The sequence below is a fragment of the Apium graveolens genome, chromosome 5 (genome assembly GCF_009905375.1).
Source record: "Apium graveolens cultivar Ventura chromosome 5, ASM990537v1, whole genome shotgun sequence".
Classification (NCBI taxonomy): Eukaryota; Viridiplantae; Streptophyta; class Magnoliopsida; order Apiales; family Apiaceae; genus Apium; species Apium graveolens.
Genome location: NC_133651.1, coordinates 17908414 through 17930585, shown reverse-complemented (window position 1 = coordinate 17930585; position 22172 = coordinate 17908414). Strand labels below are relative to the sequence as shown.

The window sequence follows — 22172 nt, the reverse complement described above, 5'->3', positions numbered from 1 at the left end:
AAATTGATTATCCGACTTATAAGTTAGGTACACAAACACTCCTCTATAAATACTTACGCACTTATAAGTTAATAAGTGACTTATATGTTGCGGCCAAACAGACCCTAAGTAATATACTACAGCTGCCAGTAGTTTAATAAACAACAGCTCTTCATTTACAAATCAGGTTTGCAAAGCAGGTTATGGAAATAGTTAACCTGAACCTAAGTAGTTCGCTTGCTGTAGTGAATGTGCAAGCCACAAATACTAGGACATCTTCGAATTTCAAATTTTATGCTTTTGATTCGTTGTCTCCCTTAAGGTTTTCTGCCTATTATCTCTGTTTCATTCTCCTGTTAGACTGCACCAGGGAAGCAATATCGAACCAGTGCTTCACTTTCTGGTACTTTGTTATTTACCAGACACCTGAAATATCAATTCATTACTCTACTATTATTTGTACATTAAAAAAACTCTTTTATTGTTTAAGTTTTTAGCTCAAAGCATTATGATTATTTTAATATAATCACAATTTTAAGTAGACTCAAAATACTGCTTTCAAGTTTTTTTTTAAAAAAAAAATGTTTTGGTTGATATATCTGACAAGTATCTTGTGCATCCAGATTTTTAGGTGATGTATTGATAAATAACTCCTAGTATTTTGTTTTTAGAGTTTGTATTTTGCAGTGGACTTTGCCAGCTGATGAAAAATAATAATTGAGGATGAATCAAATTTGTGAGCAATCACTCTCACAGTCTCACTCCACATAACTTAGATCCAAACTCTCTGATCAAAATCAAATTGACTTCCTGAACTTAAACTAACAAATCTTTGTCTTCTCCGGTGGCTGTAAGCAATGTTTTCATCAGTGCCAGAACGTGTGCAGCTGCACATAGCCATGATTATATTTCAAATTGGGTATGCTGGAAATCACATCATTCTCAGAATTGCACTCAATGTTGGCATTAGCAAACTTGTTTTTCTCATTTATAGAATCACTATTGGATTGCTTCTTCTCTCCCCATTTGCTTATTTTCTCGAAAAGTAACCCTCTTTACTCTAGTACTTACTATCTTGATACAAACACACACACAGACTGAAGTATTAGTATTTTTCTTTGATGAAACAGGAAAGATAGGCCAGCACTGAATGCATCTTTTGTTCTGCAATTTTTCTTTCTTGGACTTGTTGGGTATGATTTATTTCGAAAAGGGTCAAAGATTATGTGAAAATTTTGTTGTTGTGCAGCAAATTATTGTATAGGGAAATTATTGATCATATGTTATGATGACAGAATTGTATTAAACAATGGATCCTACTTTATTGGTTTGGAGAATACATCCCCTGTATTTGCTTCAACTATTGAAAATTCTGTCCCTGCTATTACATTTGCTTTGGCCGCGATTTTCAGGTAATCTAGTAATATTATTCAGCAGGACTATTAGTTAATTTTACTTTAGCATTTCTAGGATTGTTGCAGGATTGAAGAAGTGAATTTGAGAAGAAATGATGGTTTGGCTAAGGTGTTTGGAACTTTCGCTTGTGTTGCTGGGGCTTTGATCATAACCCTTTATCGGGGACCAATCATATATAGCCCAGATTCAGTTTCTCTGCAGCCTGAGTCGATGATATTGCAGGATGATTCTGAAGTGAAGAACTGGACATTAGGTTGTGTATCTCTTATAGTTCACTGTGTGTGTTGGGCTAGTTGGATTGTATTACAAGCTCCTGTGGTAAAGAATTATCCAGCTCGGCTTTCCATAGCTTGTTATACCTTTTTGTCAGGTCTTATGCAGTTTTTAGCAATTGCAGCATGTACTGAGAGAGAGATCCAAGCCTGGAAAATTCACTCTCAAAGCGAACTCCTGTGTGTTCTTTATGCAGTATGAGCCTTTTAACTATACATGTTTTTTGTCAAATTTGTAATAATTTCTTTAAGCCATACATGTGAAGTATAAGGATTGATTAAAATTGATCGGTCCTTTTAGGGAGTAGTTGCTTCGGGGCTTGCCTTGGCAGTACAAATATGGGTTGTTGAAAGGGGAGGTCCAATGCTTGTTGCAGCATATCTGCCTCTTCAGACTCTGGTTGCAGCAGTCATGGCTTCTGTCTTTTTGAGGGAGGCATTCTCTTTGGGAAGGTGTGTTTAAACAACATAAGGGTTTAACTTACCTGGGTAGTACACTTTATTATTTCTCATTATAAATAAAGCATATTGTGAATTAGTTAATAGTTAACCAAAGACCCCTAACTTGGGTCATTCACCTAGTCTTCCATATTATCTTCCCTAAAATTATTACAGTCAAGAATTTTAAAAGCATAATCTGTTTTTGCACATTTCTGCAGCATCGTTGGAGCCGTATCAATCATACTGGGGCTCTACCTGGTTGTATGGGGTAAGAATAAGGAGAACAAATTAAAGTCAGAAACAGGACCATTAAGAGCAAGATTGCAGAAGAATTGTTTACCAGATCATGAGAAGTCCTTCCTCGTTGAGCCACTGATGGTCAGTTCCAACAACTTCTAGCATGTTAAGTGATACATATATAGAAATGCCCAGAGGCTAAAGCTATGTCTATTAACAAATTTTGTTAGGCCGCGGCAGCAGTACCCTATATTTAAGTTCTGAGTTGTAACTTGTAAGCATGGAAACTAATAAGAAATTGCAATATTAAGGCACAAAGTAATAAATTTTATGATCATTATAACCCTTATTTTGTTGGTACCATTTTTTGTGTGAACTCCTGTACAAATCAACTTGTAATCTCCAAGACAAATCAACTTTTAACAAAAACTATTGAAATGAGCAAATACATATTTAATATCTGTAGATTACATATCTGGACAACTGATTTAGTGGTTGCTAAACCATGCGAGAACTAGAGCTATACATTTCTGCAAGGTACCAAATTCTATTATATAGCAATAGGAGATAAGCATATTAAATTTACTCGTTGGCCAAGCATATCTAATAAGCTTCTCTTCCAAAGTCATTATCCAACATAGCAAGCAGAGGAGAGGTGATCATGTTAGTCATTTACCATACAAGCAGATATAGGATTGAGTGTAGCTTAACGGTTATAAAGATTGATAGTTTATAGTGGAAAGAATAATTACCTAACGCTCATAGGAATGAACATGACCAGCAAAAACAGAATCAACTTTGTTTTGAACAAACCAGGTCTTAAACATCACCCTCATGCTCTCTCCTTCCATGTAATGGTAGTTATTACTGTTTTATAAAGGAGAGTAGAGAAGAGCAATTAAACATGGAGTCTCTGCCCTGTTAATTTTCTTAAATTCTTGTTCAAGCCAGTTGTAACGTGGATCGCATTTACCTGGAACAAGCATGGATAGTTGTCAAACAAGATCATTATATGTTCCAGTTAGTCATTTTAATTATGAAATTTCAGTAAGAAATATCAAGACCCGCTTACCATAGGCTGCGTAAGAAAAAAGGACAAGGGCATGCTGATGCACGTTTAATCGAATACCAAAGAGGGGATGTACTGCCTGATGCTCTGAATGGTACATGATATTGGTGCTTGTATGGTTTAAAAAGTTCATTTTTCCCCTGGAAAAACACGATGTACAAATTTACATAAACTGAACAAATCATATGATAACTAGCAAGTAGTAACTTCAAAAGACTTTAGTTAGTTTGATTGTGGCTTTACGATTTCAGGGGCAAAGTCAATTTCATGATTGCCAGCAGTCCATTTCCAAGGCTGGTAAGCAGATATTGCTCCAATTTCGGATAAGAGGCATACGTTTTCCAAATCACGTAATCACATAACTTGTATTATCGTATAATTCAATTAAAATGCTACGTGGTGCTGGAACTCCAGCTCCTCAAAACTTATCAATGCTACATAGAGCCAGAAACATCCTAAAACTTAGCAATGTTATATGGAACTAGAAAAATATCCTGGAATTTTCAAGTTCGCTAGAGACTGACCTATGATGATGCCAAAAGCGGAACATCAGGTCCAACTTTGGGGGATGGGGAGGAGAATGCAGTAGACTTTCATGTTTCCCAAGTTCAATGAAGTACCTAGTGTTGAACTGCATTTTAGACATGAATAACCAAGTACAATACAGTAACTAGCATGTCACAGCCACATGGATGTCACCTATATACTATGCAAAAAAAGAAAAGGGTTTGCTACAGTGGAGTAACCAAATTAAAATAGAATGACCTTCAGTCTTTTAATGATGGCATGGTGATAGTAACCAGAAGTGTAACTGTAGCATCTGTAGGAGGTAATTGTCTAATGCGCCTGCTGTTTGATGTTGTTCTCGTTCTTATCGTTCTTATCTTGGCCATCAGCAGCAGCTTCCCGAGTGTCGAATGAGCTCTGCAGGCCGCAGGGGTACCTGTTCTGGTGCATTATAGCTAGGAGGTGGACAGGTGGTGCAAAGTGTTGAATAGGCATATCAATAGAAGGCTCGTTGTAAAAAACCAGATCATTGCAGTCATGTTTTTTTAGTGGATAATGTTAAATTTAGGGAATTAGTGAGTTAATCGGGGAGGTTAGAATAATTCCAAGAATGTCCTAAAAACTTGTCCTAAATTAAAATTTGAGGCACTTTGGACAAAAGAGTGCCCTAACAATATCCTAGTGATGCCTTAAAAGACATTCATCATTCGCCTCATTTTTAAGGCACCACTAAGTATGTCCTATCTCATTTATTTTAATTAAAAAATTATTTATCTCCCTTTTTACACATCTCTCTCCTCTCGTCATTTACTTTCCCACGTCATTATAATTCAAATATATTATTATTACTTTAGTAATAATACACAAATATAAGACATATTGTTGGAGTTGATGTACAACAAATTTGTCTTAAATCACTATTACATAATATTTTATTATATTTATAAGACATTTATTAGAACATTGTTGGATTTGCTCTTAATAAGTATGAATGACATGGAAATTGAGATTAATGTGCAATGGTTATCTTGTGTAAGAGCATCTCCAACCATGACCTCCTGTTAGCTCAAATCTTACGTGGCACTTACATAAAGATATTAGGTAAAAAAACACATCACCTGTTAACAAAAAATTTAGATATTCTTCATCTCGTCTTCTATATTTGTTGAATCTATAGGTGTTAGCTATATCTTCTACGTCATATTTAAACCTAAATCTACACATTACTACGTACACATACACATTAAAACATGCATATATTTATATAATATTTAATACATAAATATTAAAATTATTATTTTATATATAATATTTTTAATTTATATAATATTAAGTGTGAAAATATTGTTCTCTTATTAACAAAATTTATTAATTATTTTTAACAAACAATATATATATAATATAATATATATTAGTAACTTTTTATTAAAAATATTTTTGTTATATTTATATGTTATTATATTTTCAGTTGTAATAATTATTAACTTACAATTATATATTTTATTCATGTATTGAATTAAGTATTAACTAAATTCATTTAATTATTTAAAGTTTATATATATACATATAAATGTGAAAAATAGGAATAAAACAATATTTTTGAATATAGCTAATGATTATAGCTAATACCACTGGAAGTACATGGCGTTACAGGTTCAATAAAATTTTACATAACCATGATTTGGCTAACCATTTTAGCTAACATGATTGGAGATCCTCTAAGTTGTAACAGGCAATTCTAAATTCTAATTTGACATTGAACCGGGTAGACGGGTAATGATGAAATTCTAATTTGACATTGGACCGGGTAGACGGGTAATGATGGTCATAGTATACGGATGATATTTATGTTATTCAAAATCCTTTTTCACGCATTTCTAAATGAAATATTAGTTTTACATTAAGGATTACGAATAAAATATTTCTAAAATAGCTCCGACAAAAAGAAAGAGAATTTATCAAAAATACCCATATTTTCAAAAATACGATAAAAATTAGATGTTGTATATGAGATTTAAAATATTTACACCGTATTTTTAAAAAAAAAATCTGCAATTTGGATAGTTTTAAAAAAACCCAAAAAAAAATCCTGAAAAAGAAATTTGAAAATAACTTGGTTGACATACTTGAAGTTACATTAAAAATCAACGAAAAGGTGGAGAAGAATAAAAGGGGCGAGAGTTGAAATTTGCAAACGGAGAATACATAGCACTGGATAGCCCTGTAATACTTGTTCAAATTCCGGCCAGTTTCTGATCATCGTAGGTAACACTCAAATCCCCATTTCTACTTTCCTGTTTGTATAATTGTTGTATATTATGCTTCTATTTATTTAGCTATGTAACTGTATCATTCACTTCAGATCTTAATTTCTACAAATTTTCCTGTTTCAAATTGGACTTGTATGTATTAGTAGAAGTGAAGTTAGCCACTATTGAAAGGCTTAATTCCGAGACCGAACCGATGGAGTCAGAAGGAAAGATCTGATACCATTTTAAATAACCGACTCTCGTACCGTCACAAGGCATTGTTAGTTGGGCTTAATTGGATGTTGTGTCATGAGAGATTTGATACCATATTAAATAACCGACTCTCGTACCCTCATAAGGCATTGTTAGTTGGGCTTAATTGGATGTTGTGTCCTGAGAGATTTGATACCATGTTAAATAATCGACTCTGTATTGACATTATTAGTTGGGCTTAATTGGATGTTGTGTCATGACAGATTTGATACCATATTAAATAACCAACTCTCGTGCATCATAAGGCATTGTTAGTTGGGCTTAATTGGATTTTGTATTTACGTGAATAGAAAATGAAGTTGTATGTGACTTGAAACTAAGATTATTAAATTAGCATTCGGGGTTATGATTTGCAGAGTTAATGGAACAAATTGAAGACCCTGAGCACGGGCTGATGATGGAATACACTTCCCTGCAACCTTTGCAAATTGATCCCGAAAGATCACGGTTTCCGTGCTGTATTGTGTGGACACCCATTCCTGTCTTATCATGGTTCATTCCATTCATCGGACACATGGGGTTGTGCAGAGAGGATGGTGTAATCTTGGATTTTGCTGGACCGAATTTTGTTTGTGTGGACAACTTTACTTTTGGAGCTGTAGCTCGCTACATCCGCATAGATGAAGGAAAGGTACAATTTAGTTCATCTCCATAATTTATTTCTTCCTACAGATTTTACTTATAGAATCTGCACTGCTTTTATGCTGTATGATAAAGAGAAAAAATTGAAGTGCAACATTTTTTCCTTGTGAAATGCCTTAATTAGTCTGTTGTTGCCCTCTTTCCTCTATCTTGCTTTGGTGATAGTGATACAGTTAGTAGGTGAGTTTTAGAAATGTCAGTACTTATTGCGACTATGCTCATGACCATGATGACTCTTTTTGGGAGATGGGGGGGGGGATCCTCTGATTTTAAATTTAGTTTTAAATGCTAAAAAATTCAAATGGCATTTGAGTACTTAAGATGATTTTTACGAGTATCTGTATAATGATTAGAGTTTGTATACAATCCTTTTTGTTTTGCCATAATTCTTTATATCGTTTATATTCATTGTTTACAAAGTTGGCGTTGTTCTTGGCCTGATGTTGTAACCTGTAAACTTGATTCATTCTCCCCTACTTACAAAATAAGTGGTGGGAAATGGTCATATGATTTACTAAGCATTAAATTGTTTTCTGGATTCTATGACAATTCCTTAAAATATACATATAGCCTACTGCCGTGTCTTAATGTTTGTTTCCTGTTTATGTGTCGACTTCTAAAACCATTAGTGGCATTTGTTACTATGCTCATGAGTCATGGCATGGTTTAACCTTGGGTTTTTTTCTGTTTATTTCCTTGACAACAGTGCTATGTCTCTCCAAAAGCTCATGGCAAAGAATACAAGCAGGATGAAGGCGGAACAGATGCCTTGACAATGACATGGGACAATGCCTTGAAAAAGGGTACACAGGAATATCAACACCTATCTTACAACATACTAACTTGTAATTGCCACTCCTTTGTGGCCAACAATCTAAACAGGTTGAGGTTTCGGAATGGTGGATGGAATGTGGTGAACCTGGCAGCTATGATCTTCCTCAAAGGACAGTGGGTAAACAAAGGTGCCTTAGCCCGATCTTTAGTACCGTTCTTTGTTGTGTTTGGTGCAGCACTATATTTTGGGGGAGTTTCATTTCTTACATTTGGGGCCTTCTTCACCTTCCTTCTTGTAGGATGGTTTCTCCTTGGCACCTACTGTTTCAGAGATTTAATACACCTATAATCTCCCCAAGACCTTATACTTGTTTAAAGCAGAAGTGTAGTTAATTTTACTTTTATTTTTAAATGCAATATTGTTGTTGACTTGGGTGAATTTGAGCTAATACTTTTTTGTTGACAAGGTTTATTTATTATAGTCTAATGTATCCTTTCGTGAAGTTAAGCTTGTTGTCTGGAGTTACAAAAAACCACCACAAATGGGTAAATGACTAAATGTGGTACATAAATTGTTAGAATTGATATATCAAATATTATACCATTTTTTATTATATTTATAAGGTACTCTTGCTTCTTCAATCTTTTCAATAAATGTTTGTCAAGTGTGTTTATTTTTATTTTTTATTTTTTTTTTTGCTGCTAAATAAGTGTGTTTACTTTTTACAGGAGTATAATGATAACATGTGGTGTTATGATTAAAAGAAACTACTTCCATTTCCTAAAAACTAACGTTTTATAAAATTTTCAAGTTAAACTTTGATTGATAATAAATAAATATTTTATTTGAAAATTATGAGAAAATATCATTATAAAATATTTTTGATCTACTATTATATTTAATTTTATATTTATAAAATTATAAATAATAGAGAGAAGTTCTACGAAGACCAGATCAAAGCACTATGAAATATATCATTTTGTGAAGTATATTTAACGAATATCACTAATACATTAAAATCGTTGAATATCATTTGAATTTAATAAATATAATGTGTAAATTCTGTAATTTGAACAAATATTCTGCAAACTAAACATGTACATGCATTATATTCAAGATTTTGAATAAAATAATAAATTTAATAGAATATAATCCGTAAAATAATATTACGTTTTGCAATTTCTAATACAAGATTTTAGTTGCGGAACATAATTGGTCTGCAAGACCTAAAAAAAAACTTGATATTTATAAAAATTTAACTAATAAATAATAATATATAATTTGCAATTAAAATTGAACTCACAAGTATAACATACTACGTAGACATACCATAACAGAGCACATTAGTCACATTGAGCAGAATGGCCGGAGGAGGGGAAGGGGGACAATTAATAAGTTGCCACACAATTGAAGCTTGGGAAGAGCAGCTCCAAAAGGGAAATACCTCCAACAAACTGGTACCCTTTTTTATTTATTATTTCTCTTTTCTTTTTTATTTATTTCAACAATGTTTAATATCCTTTTGTTAATTGTTTTTATGTGTGTGATTATGTTTTAAAATGCCTATAGATACTTGATCCTCAAAAAAATGGTAAAATTTATTTGTTTATTTCTTGATTAGTGTTTTGATGTACTTATGATGTGGATCAGGTGGATCTTTTGATCACTTTTTTATAATAGTGTTAATTAGTTAGTTTCCCTGTGTTGTTGTTTATCCCGTAAAGAAAAACTAATCGATACAAAGAGATTGGTATAATTCACTTGGTAGGTTAATAAGAATTTATAATTTGGGAAATTGCGCTTAAATCTTCTTCATTTTAAAAGAAATTTTTAGGTGATGACTAATTATCTCAATGTATTATGCGGTACGTTATATGGTTGTTGTGTTAGTGTTTGTGTATCATGCTAATGCTAATGTATCTATCAGACTATTAGGATTCAGGGACATGATAGCAACTTGATGACTAGTAGTTGTAGAACAAAAGATTTCAAAATAAATTAAGTCATGATAACTATATTTTGTTTATTTTGTCGTTCATATATTTTGTAGAATTAGAATATTTTAAAGGAAGCAATCAAGTTACAAATATAATTTGTAGTATTAGAATTGTATCTTTGTTTATTTTTCTTATCTTGTTTAGTCACGGACCCTTTATTCCAGTGTTATATTATATAGTGGTACTGCCGATTTTGTATAAATTTTCATTTTCACGTATTTATGTACAGATAGTTGTTGACTTCACTGCTTCCTGGTGTGGTCCATGCCGTATTATGGCCCCATTCCTGGCGGAGTTGGCTAAGAAACTACCTTCTGTTACTTTCCTTAAGGTGGATGTGGATGAATTGCAGGTAAGAAAGAAACAGACTAGAATGGATGAATAACTTTTTGCCTCCCAGTACACCAATCACCATAACTAGTAGCATTTCACCTTCAATTTGTAGAATCCTGAATTAAGCATCTTATATAGTAGGCTTGCCAATCTAGTTTTTTTTTCACAGAAGCCACACATACTCTTCTAGTCACCGTCATTTATGGTTGTAAACTGTACTATAACTTGCAGTTGATTGCTTGATGCAGTCAGTCGCTGCGGATTGGGCTGTTGAAGCTATGCCAACTTTCATGTTCTTGAAAGAAGGGAAGATTGTGGACAAGGTTGTGGGATCGAGTAAAGAAGAGCTGCAACAGACTATCGCCAAACACTCTAGTGGCTCTACATCTGCCACCTAATGTCTTCCGTCTGTGGGATATAGAAGTCTCGTTTTATGCTTGCTACTATTCTTATACACTCTAGCGGCTCTACATCTGCCATATAATGTCTTCCGTCTTTGGGATATAGCGGTCTCGTTTTATGTTTGCTACTATTCTCATAATGTTTCCTTTACATACTATTTCCTTTATATGTCTTTTTCAAGCTCTTAAACTTAACAAAGGATTTATAAAAGCTTAAAATTTCAGTTCATATTGTTTCCTAATTTGTCAAAAGCCTGGTACTTTTACAATTTACATTGACATTTCGATTTCATTCATTTGACAGATCAGCCGGTTCAATAGTGAACTGGAATGTACCGGGAAGCCATGTGTTACTTCCGGGCAGTCCATATTCAAGATGGAAAAACCTACTTTGATTAAAGCTTTCTCTGGAAAGATGAATATCCAATTATGCAACTACTATGTCAAACATTGATTCCTTATGCTAGAAAGAGTTTGCTAGTTTAATTATCACTTCCCCCTTCCCCTTTACTTGAATCCGTATAATTGTCCTGGATAAATAAAATTGATATGCATGATTAAGTATCATTAGAGAAGAAATCTTAACAAGAACAATGTGGACAGTTCATTTTAACTATCATGTAGTAGAAATAAATCAAACAAATGGTCATACTAGGATCCACACCTAACATGAACTCATCGGGGTTTGCTGTTTCCCCTATAAAAATACAAACCGACTAACAGATCACTCGAATTGCTACACTATTCCCGGTTCTGATTTCCACTTTAAAGGCCAGAGACCAAGGTCGATCAGGATGCTCACAATTAAGAACCCCCTGGATCTATGAATTATCTACTCAAATAACTGATTTACACAGGCTCTTGAACAAACTCTGCCTCTAAGAAACATTACACTAATCTTTGCTGTACCTTTTTGTTTCCTTTTATTTGTGTTTTTCAGCTGGTGTTGATACAGTTAGCTAGTCACTACATGCACATTAACCCCTTGCAGTAGTCATAGGAGCACAGATGGCCTCAACTGATAACCTTTTTAACACATTTGGACATGGATCTTGTCCAAAGATGGTGTCTGATACTGGCACTGCACATCTCTGCTTTCCTATGCACATCTGAGGGAGAGGATTATAAAGGTAATCAGATGATGATAAAATTTGTTACAAATAGATGGTTAAAACGCGAAGGACAGTTTAGTTTATTAAATATGAACTGTTAATACCTTCTCCAAAACGGTGTAAGAGGTGGAAGCATGGCAAGTTCCTTGCTGAAAGCTCCCACAAGTTCCTGTTGGAGTTCCGAAGCTTGCAAACTTGATGGAAGTAATGAATTGACCAGCACCACAACGAAGGTGAACTTTTGGTTTGTGAAAATCCTCGGATTTACCATATCTCTCAATTTGCCAGTTTTTAATGTATGGATGAAACTCATTGACATCAGCACAGACACAGGCGACTGATCTTTTTACAATTGCAATTTTAGTGGGATCACCCCCCAGTTCTTCAAAAAGTACCAACGAATTTTGTGTTGGTTTTAACCATGATTTAGGAACATGATACCTGAAATTTATCGATTTAGATCCAAGGAATATAATCAGTACACTTTCATTTTTTATTTTTATTTTTACAATTCTTCTTTTAGAATCATAAAAAAGAAAAAAGAAAGTCAAAGTACGAAAACATGAGGGGTTACCATCGTTGTGTTGGTTCACCACAACCTAGCTGGCACTTGGGAGGGCGGAAAGCTTCTGCATAATTGCATCCATTGCAATCACCAACAGCATATGCAGTCCAATATCTTCCAATACTCTGACCATTTATCCATACTTGACCTTTTCCCATAGATTTCAAATCCAATGCCAGTGGTTCATCTCCTTCAGGCGCATCGAACTCGGCCTGCAAAATTTTATCTAATTTTACACCAAAAAAAGTTCAACGGTATAATATCTTGTCTTGATAATTAAGTTTGCATTTTTCTCTCGTGTTTTACATTCTCATACCTTGTGCCATGTTAGAGGTTGAGGCTTTAGTTCAATCAAAGAAGCATCCATCCAGTTGACAGAAGAAATGCTTTCTGGAGAGTTGAGATTCATGGCCTCTCCTTTAAGCCCAACCTGGTATGTCCACTTTTGCCATGACAAATCCCATTTTCCCTGGTCAAGACCATGCAGAACAACTGGCCCTGACACTCCAGTTTTCCAAGTTTCAAAATGTCCTCCAATATTCTTCGGAAACACAGAAATTTTTAATTATCACCAAACCAAACAACCTAGTATGTGCCAACTCAAAAATAGGGCATGTGAAACTAAATCAATGGAGTGATTACAATATTTTTAATAAAAGAAATCAAAATGTCATGGAGCACTTCAAGCATGTTAAAAGTTAAAAAAGGAAAACTTACCGGCAGTCCAACTGCAACACTGAGCAGTGCAATTTTATTTCTTCCTGCATGGAGATTAACCTTTCCAGTATATAGAAATCTCCTGTTTTCCCTCGTCCCAAATCCAGAACCTACATGAGAGGTCCTTCTTACATCAGGTACTAGGGTTATCTAATGCAGCGTACAAGGGATTTTATCGAACTGTTTCTTGGCTGATGCCTGATCAAGATGTATCTCACCATCTGAATAATCATATTATTAACAAACAATAAATTACCTGAAAGTTGTCCGTTGATGAACACATGAAGAGCATGCCCTGTTGACTGTGCCATGAGAGTTGGGAGTTCCCCACCACGTAAGAAGGATTCAGATGAGCCAATGTCAACACTGTAAGAAAATTGAGCATTAGAGGAGACATGTTATGCAAAGGGACATTCGCACTTGTAAAGAAGATTATAAATGTACATTCTCTTATTTCTTGGAGGATACGTGTTTGTTTCTTTGTAGAAAAAAATATCAAAGTAATAATTCCCTTACCTAGTTATGTACCACAGATAGTCACTGGAATCTCTAGTGACATTAATCTGTTCCAGGAGACCAAAAGTAGTGAATGTAGAGCTGTCATCAAGAGAAGTCAAATCTTCATTGTAAGTCCCCCAGGAGATCATATCAGCACTGACTGGTAACATTTGCATTTGTGATTCCTGAACACCAACCTGTAATGGGGGGACAAAGTTTAGATATCACTCACAGGAAACGAGGATTGGCTCTTAAAACTATTATGAGAATAAAAATAAAAATTTAATAAATGATCACTATTTCCAATAATTTATGATATGCACATACGTTGGCAGTATTGAATATTGCGTTCCTGCAATCAGAAAGGATGCTGATCGACCAAGGCGGCAACTTATAGTGCATATTGTTGAACTTTACTCTAGCAGCAGACTTTGTATCATAGTTTGCGAGAAAAGCTGCACAATTTCCATTCTCTGAAGAAAACACATGAGCCTGAAATATGCCAGATTTCCTTTCAGTAGGAGGTAATAGACATTTGCATCTATAAGAATAGGAAAAAGTGGTTTGACAAGAGAGCGAAACCTGTTGAGCACTTCCTAAAGAAGTAACAATAGGATCTGAAGAAACTAAAGCGTGCTCAGACAACTTAATAGCCCTGTGAAGCTCCTTTAAATGACCATATTTTGGTTGCCTGATTAAACCTATCATGATCAAGTCAACAAAGCAATTAGATCCAACTGAAGTACAAGCTAACGTCTGCTCATCCTAAGTATTTCTCTAGATGCATAATCACTTTCACATTTTTTACATATATTATTTATCTTGTCGTTTCATCGATCTACAATCTCTACTAGGTTACCAGTTCAATTGAAGAACATAGGGATTACTAGTGAAAATAAACCATGAAACTTTGTGCTTACCGTATTCATCAAGTGGAGCATCATAATCGTAGCTTGTAGTGATGAATGGACCCCCAGCGGAACGTCCAAAATTCGTGCCTCCGTGATACTATTTTACATACATAACGCACATAAAACTAAGATCTGACAATGAGACATTGAAGTCTAAGAGATTGTTGGAAATAGTGACCTAAGAAGTCTACCATGTAGTAATTGAAAAATGATCCTCCCTTTTGGATGAATCGAGCAACTGCAAATGCCAAATCCTGAACTGGCCTGTTATGTATCGGTCCTCCAAACTCCGTAAACCTTTAATTCAAACAAATAAACGGTAAACAACTTTTCTACATTGAAATATTAATTACGTAACAAATCATGAACACTTACCATCCACTCCAAGCCTCTGTCCATATAGTGGGTTTGTATGGTCTGTTGGGGGTGAAATTATCACAATAGAAACCGTTACATGTATTTATCTGCATCAGTAGCAGCATATGATTACATACTACATTAGCAATAATCAAATGAATCTTTGCAAGTATGATATGTAAAGAAAATGGGTCCAATTCATTAATGAAAGAACATGAGGTGCAGATGTTTAGGACTCTAAACTCATTGCATGTAATATACTGACTATACTAGAATTCAAAACAATTAGTAGGAAGTGTTTAATTGTAACTAGGCCATATGAACAGATAACAACTTGATAAGGGTAGATCTGGTAGTAAACTCGAAGGAGTGCTAACCACTGGATCAGGTGCATCTTCTTCTTTGCACATAACCCAAGGAACCCCTGTATCTAAGCCGACAGCTAGCTTTGCTGCCCAAGTCATGTAGTTATGCCCAGCAGCTCCAAGATTTTTACTTTGTGGCCCATACTCATTTTCAATCTGTACAAGCACATTTTGTTATAAACATTTTTTAAGAAAAAACCTCATGTAATAAATATGAATTCATTTATTTATAAGTGTAAGAAATACAGTAATCACATAACCAAAAACCTGGAACACAAACCTGGGAGAGTATAATAGGGCCACCTTGGGACTCAAACATATTTTCACTCTTCATCAAATTAACAATTTTTTCAGTGAACCCTTTCATAGCCATCTGCAAACACCACAAACCACTAGTTAAGTTCACTTCTGAACAACTACGCATCATTGCTTGGTACAAGATTTATACGAAATAACAAAATAAATTATGTCTTAATGACCTTAAATGGCTCATTATCTGTTCTGAAGCTGATACCTGGGACATACTTGAGCCAAACCGGAAATCCACTACACAAATCATAAAAAGTTAACACATTACTAATGCAACTCCACTTAACTTAACTAGATAATATTATCTAAAAGAAAGGGTACCCGAAATTCCATTCAGCACAAACATAAGGCCCAATGCGAAGATGAGCATAGAGCCCTGCTTTCTGCACTGTCTTTAGAAACTTCACTATATCATACCTCCCCTCAAAATTATACTGCAATTGCATAAATAAAAGACTAATTAATGATGAGAGTATACACATACACACAATTTACTGTACACTAGATGGTAAGAAGAGTACATTGCCGGGAGTGGGCTCATGAACATTCCAGAAAACATAAGTTTCAATAACATCAAGACCTCCTTCTTTAGCTTTGTGGATGAGATCTTCCCACATCTACATACACAATTTCATTCCATTACAAACCAAGCAAAAACTAAAACAGAATCTCAAAATTATATACATGTCATCCCTAGCTTCGTAATTTGTAGCCTAGTAAGTACCAAGTTACTAACCCTCAAGTTTTGGTAACAAATGTATTTGTAATCTCCTCACCCTCTCTTTCTCTCTCTCTCTCTCTCTCTCTCTCTCTCTCCCCCCCTCTCTCCTTATCTTTCTCTCTCTCCCTATCTTTCTCTCTCTCCCTATCTCTCCCTCCCTCTGTGTGTGTGTGTGAATTCAAGAGAGATGGAAAGACCAAAAATAAAAAGAAAGAATCTTAAAAAAGTAATACCTCGGGAGTGCTTCTTGGATAATGTATAGAACCAGAAATGAGAATCCTTCTTTGACCATTGATCACAATGGCCTTGCTATCATATGTCACACTACATTTGATCAGTCCTATACTCATACACAAAACCCAACTCAACAACAATACCAACTTAAAAACCAAATTAGAATCCATAAGTTTCATGATTAACTACTCAACAACTGTCTGAATCTTGGTTCTTGGTTGCATATATTTTTTGTCGGTGGAAGAAAATATAGTATGAAACAAGAAGAAGGGGAGTATTAATTGTATTTGTAGTATATCTAGTTGGGAAGTGAAAGAGAAACAGAAAATAAAGTGAGTGTGTTCTTCAGACCACCCCACTCAACTAGTCTGAGGTTTGCATTGCAACTAAGAGCTGCAATTTTAGGTGTTTATATATGCACCGTACATGTGATGTCTGTTATGGGGTTTATATTTTTTTAATACAAATCTGGGCCCTAGAGGTTGTCCTGTGAAAATACTTATTTCACAATTTTTTTTCTTTTACTATATTTTTAAAATCCAATTTAAAATGTACAATTTCGGTTTTTGTATTGTTAAATTTGATTTAAAAACTGTAAAAAAGATATTAAGTGCGGAGAAGAATCAAAACTGGGACATATCGTAGTATAATCGAAATTGTGATATATGGTATGGTGACACGAAATCAGGAATACAAATGGAGTTTAACAAAGGGTAGTCACAAGATGTGAATGAAAGACCTGTTACTGAGGTGGGGAGATTGTACAGATAGATATAGCAGAGGAATGGGGGAGGAAAAAGATAAGTCAAAGATGCAAACAGTGTGAAACATAGAAAGAAAAAGAGCACGACGACGGAACCAAATTTTACCGAACTGTACGGAATATAAGTTAATTATGTATGGTTAATGGGTTAATTTAAAGATTAGTATGCGATTGACATAAATCACGGCGCAATCTGTAAATTCACCGGTTTGCTATGATGCCGTTTAGACCAGCTTGTTTTTTTCTTTTCAATTATAATTACCTACCAGCTAACCAGCCTATTCTGTTGCCTTGGAAAAACGTTTTAAAATTTTGTTAATATTATTCATTCCAATTATTGTCTTTAATTACAACAAAAAAACAGAGATGCAGTATTTGCGGATTGCAATCAACACATCATTAATAATTAACTCTGATATCATTTCTTTAACTATATTTCAGTTTTTAAATCTTCAATCCCAATGTATGTATGACAGTGCTACTTTATTCGATTATTACCGCAGAAGTGGAATTGTTCACATGATTACAATATATATATATATATATCTCAACCCAACTTTTTAATAAATTTAATTCTTATTTTACACTTGATTGTGCATTAACAAATTATCAGCACTACAATTTTTTTCTTAATTTCTTCAGTTTTGTAGAAAATTATGCATGTATACAATTCCGATTACCCAAATATATAACCACACGTACCAATACCATCTACTACAGTCTACAGCTAAGCTACCTAATACTGGGAGTAAAGATTGAAGGTCGTATAGTAGCTGTCGGTGGTATGGCCTTAGAAATATTGTCACATGCATATATTTGTCTTTTATTTCATATCTAGAACCAAGCACAACAACATATAATTGTCTCATCAAAATCGGTGATACTACAACAGGGCTAATAACACGTCGACCTATTTCTGACTGTTAAAATACAAAGTATTGCAGTTAAAAAACACTTTTGCCATTCAAATCCGGGTTCAATTCTCTCTCCCTTAGAAAATTATTTAAGCCAGTACACATTAACCACAATAATTTAGCGAATGTTAAATAAAATTAAAATTAACTACGATAAATAACTATAGTGAGCACTTTATTTATGAATATTTTTTTTTGCTTATTTATAATAAAAAGTAAGTGTTAAGCAATTAGTCGCACTAAAACTTTTAAGGTGGTAGAGTAAGTTAGAAACAGAATCTTATATTCTTTGACACTCTCTTCAATCGTACGATATTTTTCGTACCGATTGACAACAACAAATATAACTAATACCAATATTAATACCAAAAATAAATATTTAAATTAAACAAATGGGGTGGGAGGATTCAAACCCAAGTTCCTCCCTAAATCGAGTTCTGATATCATGTTAACTTTGGAGATATAATACGAACGTAAAATTTTATTACAATCAACTTAGAATTTATAATACATGTCTGAACTTATATAGAAAATCAATATAAGTTAAATACTGAAAATACCCGAATATATATAATATAATAATAGGGAGATGATCAAATAAAAACCAAAATTAAAATAGAAACTATAAACTAATTTTAAGCGATTAGATCAATCTAATCTAACGGTCCCCCTAAAATCACAACACCCAACGAATTTATACTCTCCCACACTCAATCTTAGATTTTCCCCTCTGTTTTTAATTTGATTTTTCCTGTCAAATGATAAGTTTTTTTTTAAAATCCGACTTCACTATATTTTTCTCCAACTCTCAACGATCGATTTGCATACCATATGTGTTATGTTTCGAAATAATTTTTTTTAAAAAATTATTTGGATTCTAGTTTCTATTCTAAAATGGTTTCTATTAGAGTAACTCCTGTAATAAATAAATATATATATATATATATATATTCTAACATCCCCTCAAACTGACGATGGTGCAACAATGAGTATTGAGAGTTTTTCAGATAAGAATCGAAATCGCGAAATAGTGTCTTGCAGCCGATGATGGCGAGTAAAATGACAATCAATCTTAATATGTTTAGTGCGCTCATGAAATACCGAATTACGTGCAATATGAATTGCACTCTTATTGTCACAAACGTAACCAAATAATTTCACAAGTAGTGGAAGCCATTGCATGATACTCAGCTTCTGAAGACGATATCGAAACAACATCTTATTTCTTACTCTTCCATGAAACAAGAGAATCACCAAGAAAGATATAAAAACTAGTTGTGGATTTACGATTCTCGAAATCAGCATAACCCAAATTATAAGATCAACAACGATGAAAAGAATGAACTAAAAGTAAACAGTAACCTGTTGGAATCATCAAAAAATAATTTCTGGAACTCCAAATACAATATCTACCGTTCAAAATTTAGATACTGATGCAAAAAAAGCGTGGTTAAAATTTCAGGATGATCCAATGGTTGAAACTCCGAGAATCGTAATAACAAGTTGGTTGATCTGAGCTGAAAAATTTTCTGTAATTTGTCAAGAAACTTTTGTTATTGTAACGTAACTCTATCTATTTAATAATTCAACTAAACTTTCACGATCACTCGAAACCTAACTTTTGATATCACGTTAAATAACTTGTCGCACCAAACAAAATACTATACTATTTAAAGGTAAGAACTATATGTTTTAACAAAATTTATGATAAGCGAGAATCAAACTCCATTATGTTGGACGATAAAAGTTATGGCCTTACCATTTTAACCATATCAGGGTTGAGTAATTTTTTTTATAACAAATATAACTTGTAGCAATACAAATTAGTATATGTTTGAAGAAATTTTTGGAACTGAGTGAGTATTAAATCACGAATGATAAATGATTAACGGTTAAACATTTAAAGTATCCAAATGTGATTAGGATAGTTAAATTTGTTTTGTTTGTAAGCAGGAATGGTACAAATTGCTGGGGGGATGACGGAAGTTGCGGCTTTACTGAAGGCGCAACACTTAAAAGGAGAGGGGGGGGGGGCAGTCCTCAAGTTCTCCTCAAGTTCTACAACTCTGTCTCCATGATCTTCTTTTTGTTTTTTAATTTTTTTGGAGCTACCCCCAATTTACATTGCCAAATTTGGGGATAATTTCCTCCTTTCCAACTCCATGCGTTAGGTTCACATGCAACCCATAATAATCATGTATAATAATACCCCATTGTCTTTTCTCTTTCTACGTGCTCTAAATCATTTGTTTTTTTCCGGTAATATTTCACGAAATTTCATGTTTTCACATTAATAAGATATTAGTAGCTTTATTTATTTTGTGGGCATGGTTGGTGTTACAATAGGTTATAACTTAGAAACGGAGTGCATATTACAGCACCGGCACGTACATTAATTAAACACATTTTCATGTATACTATCATTTATTAGGAGCCGGTGACTTCTTGGATGGACGGTATCTTCCCTCGGTGTCAATTCCAGATTTAGGTCATTCAAGATCACCTATGGTTTACAAGAGCAGAAGGAATATTGGTAAAAATAGAGCTAAAATGCAAGGCTTGTTCAGTGCTGATAACTACTTGCTAAAATCGTTTATAATTATACTCATGTTAGCATGTGCTTACTGCTTAGTGATGTTCACAATCATTCTTTGACTCGTTTTTGTCTGTGCTTGATTGGTTAATGCCTTAAACAGACTTATTATTTTAGTATACTTCTTAGTGGAGGTCCCAAAAAGAGTGATTTCAACAACCATGTCCATCACTCTCTTGTAAACTAGTAGTAGTTGCCAAGTGCATAGCATCTGCATATAACTCAAACACACATCTAAAGAGCGATTGAGATGTAGATGGATTCTTGTCTCCTGGTATGGCATGGTAGATAAGAGAGTGACATACACAGATTCTTTGTGCTTAATTAATTTGATATTTTACATGTTTTAAAAATGTTGTCATACCTGTGTGTCTACAAAACTTTATTTGCTGGATGACAGTATGAGGGTAATACAACTCTTTTACATGTTTTTACAATGTGTTCATATACAATTAATTAACAAATATGTGTGCTTGTATAAAATACTTTATATGCGATAATAGATGTTCGATAGTATACTATTTAAAAATAGTACTCATACAATCTCATAAAAGTAGTTTATTTCAAATTTTTATTTAGAACATATTAATTCGATGATTCATTTTTAATACATGCATCTATTATAAATACATAAATTTCGTAAGAGTATAAACTACGTTAGACTCTTAGTGACTCTCGCTATGGTATATGTGTCCCTTTGATAAATTTTAAAATAAGTAAATTATAATTTAAAATTAATAAAATAATTTATAAATGATAGGTAAATGTATGATTATAATTTATATAAGTGTTTGGTTGTCAGAATTTTTTAAATGAACCAAAATAAATAATTTATATATATATAATTATTTTATTTCATCAATTTTAAATTAGATTAATATTTAAAAATATATATTTTTTAAAACTTAATTAAAAAAAATTAAAATTAAAATTAGCCAAGAAAAAGTACGTCGTCACCAAATATTAAACTCTTATAAATTATAAATTCAACTTATAAATTATTTTTGCGAACTTATAAACTGCAAATAACTTAAAAATTGGCAAACAAACAGGTCATATATACAGTATCCTAGAAGGATGAATTGGAAATAATGTCCAAATATCACACAAGAAGCTAGAAATGAGCTTATATTAATAAAAGAGGAAGCACAATTCTCTTCGCGTCTCCTTTTGTATCTTCGAGCTGTTTTCTTCTTACGTGTGTTTTTTAATGTGTGTTCAACGGCACACAATAGGTACTAATTCCTATGAGTTTGGTGTATTTTGATTGGTTCTCTGATGGAACCCCTGTATTTCTAACAACTGCACGAATAAAAATATAACAAAATCATAAAATTTAGTATTTATTTTGTGCTCTTGACGGACAACCGTTCTTCTAAATGCCGATAAGAATGTACAGAACAGGCATATAGTTATATAGAGTAGAATCTGGATGTTGTTAGAATAAAAGGGGTTCAAATGAAAGAAGAAAGCGCGTTGCATGTGGAGTTGCTTAATTACCCGCGAACAAGGTGACCGTTCG

The 22172-nt window shown here is 33.6% G+C and overlaps 4 protein-coding genes and 1 pseudogene across 8 annotated transcripts; 3 read left to right on the top strand and 2 right to left on the bottom strand.

The window, feature by feature from the left end:
• The first annotated feature begins 200 nt into the window (after nucleotides 1-200).
• Nucleotides 201-2694, top strand: LOC141723736 (protein WALLS ARE THIN 1-like). Of its 4 annotated transcripts, none has more exons than XM_074525619.1 (7): nucleotides 201-382; nucleotides 651-1024; nucleotides 1110-1172; nucleotides 1275-1391; nucleotides 1461-1863; nucleotides 1969-2120; nucleotides 2327-2694. In XM_074525619.1, the coding sequence occupies exons 2-7, from the start codon at nucleotides 837-839 to the stop codon at nucleotides 2505-2507; spliced, it is 1104 nt and encodes a 367-aa protein (XP_074381720.1). In that variant the 5' UTR covers nucleotides 201-382; nucleotides 651-836; the 3' UTR covers nucleotides 2508-2694. The 4 variants fall into 4 exon arrangements, with proteins under 4 accessions (XP_074381720.1, XP_074381721.1, XP_074381722.1 ...); XM_074525620.1 differs by lacking the exon at nucleotides 201-382 and having other exon boundaries at nucleotides 591-1024; nucleotides 1461-1648; nucleotides 1766-1863; XM_074525621.1 differs by lacking the exon at nucleotides 201-382 and having other exon boundaries at nucleotides 594-898.
• A 403-nt stretch (nucleotides 2695-3097) lies between these two features.
• Nucleotides 3098-5145, bottom strand: LOC141659871 (purple acid phosphatase 2-like; annotated as a pseudogene).
• Nucleotides 5146-6034: 889 nt separating this feature from the next.
• LOC141723551 (protein RTE1-HOMOLOG) lies at nucleotides 6035-8362 on the top strand. Of its 2 annotated transcripts, none has more exons than XM_074525382.1 (3): nucleotides 6035-6182; nucleotides 6800-7074; nucleotides 7792-8362. In XM_074525382.1, exons 2-3 carry the CDS (start codon nucleotides 6805-6807, stop codon nucleotides 8206-8208), a joined length of 687 nt encoding a protein of 228 aa, XP_074381483.1. In that variant the 5' UTR covers nucleotides 6035-6182; nucleotides 6800-6804; the 3' UTR covers nucleotides 8209-8362. The 2 variants fall into 2 exon arrangements, with proteins under 2 accessions (XP_074381483.1, XP_074381482.1); XM_074525381.1 differs by having other exon boundaries at nucleotides 6035-6186.
• Nucleotides 8363-8898: 536 nt separating this feature from the next.
• Nucleotides 8899-10820, top strand: LOC141723552 (thioredoxin H1-like). The gene is made up of 3 exons (XM_074525383.1): nucleotides 8899-9317; nucleotides 10087-10209; nucleotides 10439-10820. The coding sequence occupies exons 1-3, from the start codon at nucleotides 9222-9224 to the stop codon at nucleotides 10586-10588; spliced, it is 369 nt and encodes a 122-aa protein (XP_074381484.1). The 5' UTR covers nucleotides 8899-9221; the 3' UTR covers nucleotides 10589-10820.
• A 306-nt stretch (nucleotides 10821-11126) lies between these two features.
• LOC141723549 (beta-galactosidase 3-like) lies at nucleotides 11127-16771 on the bottom strand. The gene is made up of 18 exons (XM_074525380.1): nucleotides 16380-16771; nucleotides 15947-16042; nucleotides 15747-15859; nucleotides 15596-15662; nucleotides 15397-15489; nucleotides 15129-15272; nucleotides 14770-14858; nucleotides 14586-14691; nucleotides 14404-14491; nucleotides 14066-14184; nucleotides 13811-13975; nucleotides 13502-13680; nucleotides 13242-13351; nucleotides 12986-13095; nucleotides 12585-12809; nucleotides 12278-12480; nucleotides 11808-12144; nucleotides 11127-11700 (listed from the first exon to the last, which is right to left on the bottom strand). Exons 1-18 carry the CDS (start codon nucleotides 16557-16559, stop codon nucleotides 11569-11571), a joined length of 2556 nt encoding a protein of 851 aa, XP_074381481.1. The 5' UTR covers nucleotides 16560-16771; the 3' UTR covers nucleotides 11127-11568.
• Nucleotides 16772-22172: the final 5401 nt, after the last annotated feature.

Excerpts from the sequence above, each read along its gene's own strand:
- LOC141723736 (XM_074525619.1), top strand. The coding sequence starts at position 837 with ATGTTTTCATCAGTGCCAGAACGTGTGCAGCTGCACATAGCCATGATT. Across the intron at positions 1,025-1,109 it reads TTTGCTTATTTTCTCGAAAA|GAAAGATAGGCCAGCACTGA; the intron begins GTAACCCTCTTT and ends TTGATGAAACAG. Across the intron at positions 1,392-1,460 it reads GCTTTGGCCGCGATTTTCAG|GATTGAAGAAGTGAATTTGA; the intron begins GTAATCTAGTAA and ends GGATTGTTGCAG.
- LOC141723551 (XM_074525382.1), top strand. The coding sequence starts at position 6,805 with ATGGAACAAATTGAAGACCCTGAGCACGGGCTGATGATGGAATACACT. Across the intron at positions 7,075-7,791 it reads TCCGCATAGATGAAGGAAAG|TGCTATGTCTCTCCAAAAGC; the intron begins GTACAATTTAGT and ends CCTTGACAACAG.
- LOC141723552 (XM_074525383.1), top strand. The coding sequence starts at position 9,222 with ATGGCCGGAGGAGGGGAAGGGGGACAATTAATAAGTTGCCACACAATT. Across the intron at positions 9,318-10,086 it reads GAAATACCTCCAACAAACTG|ATAGTTGTTGACTTCACTGC; the intron begins GTACCCTTTTTT and ends ATTTATGTACAG. Across the intron at positions 10,210-10,438 it reads TGGATGTGGATGAATTGCAG|TCAGTCGCTGCGGATTGGGC; the intron begins GTAAGAAAGAAA and ends TGCTTGATGCAG.
- LOC141723549 (XM_074525380.1), bottom strand. The coding sequence starts at position 16,559 with ATGAAACTTATGGATTCTAATTTGGTTTTTAAGTTGGTATTGTTGTTG. Across the intron at positions 16,043-16,379 it reads ATCCAAGAAGCACTCCCGAG|ATGTGGGAAGATCTCATCCA; the intron begins GTATTACTTTTT and ends TTGTGTATGTAG. Across the intron at positions 15,490-15,595 it reads CAGATAATGAGCCATTTAAG|ATGGCTATGAAAGGGTTCAC; the intron begins GTCATTAAGACA and ends TGGTGTTTGCAG.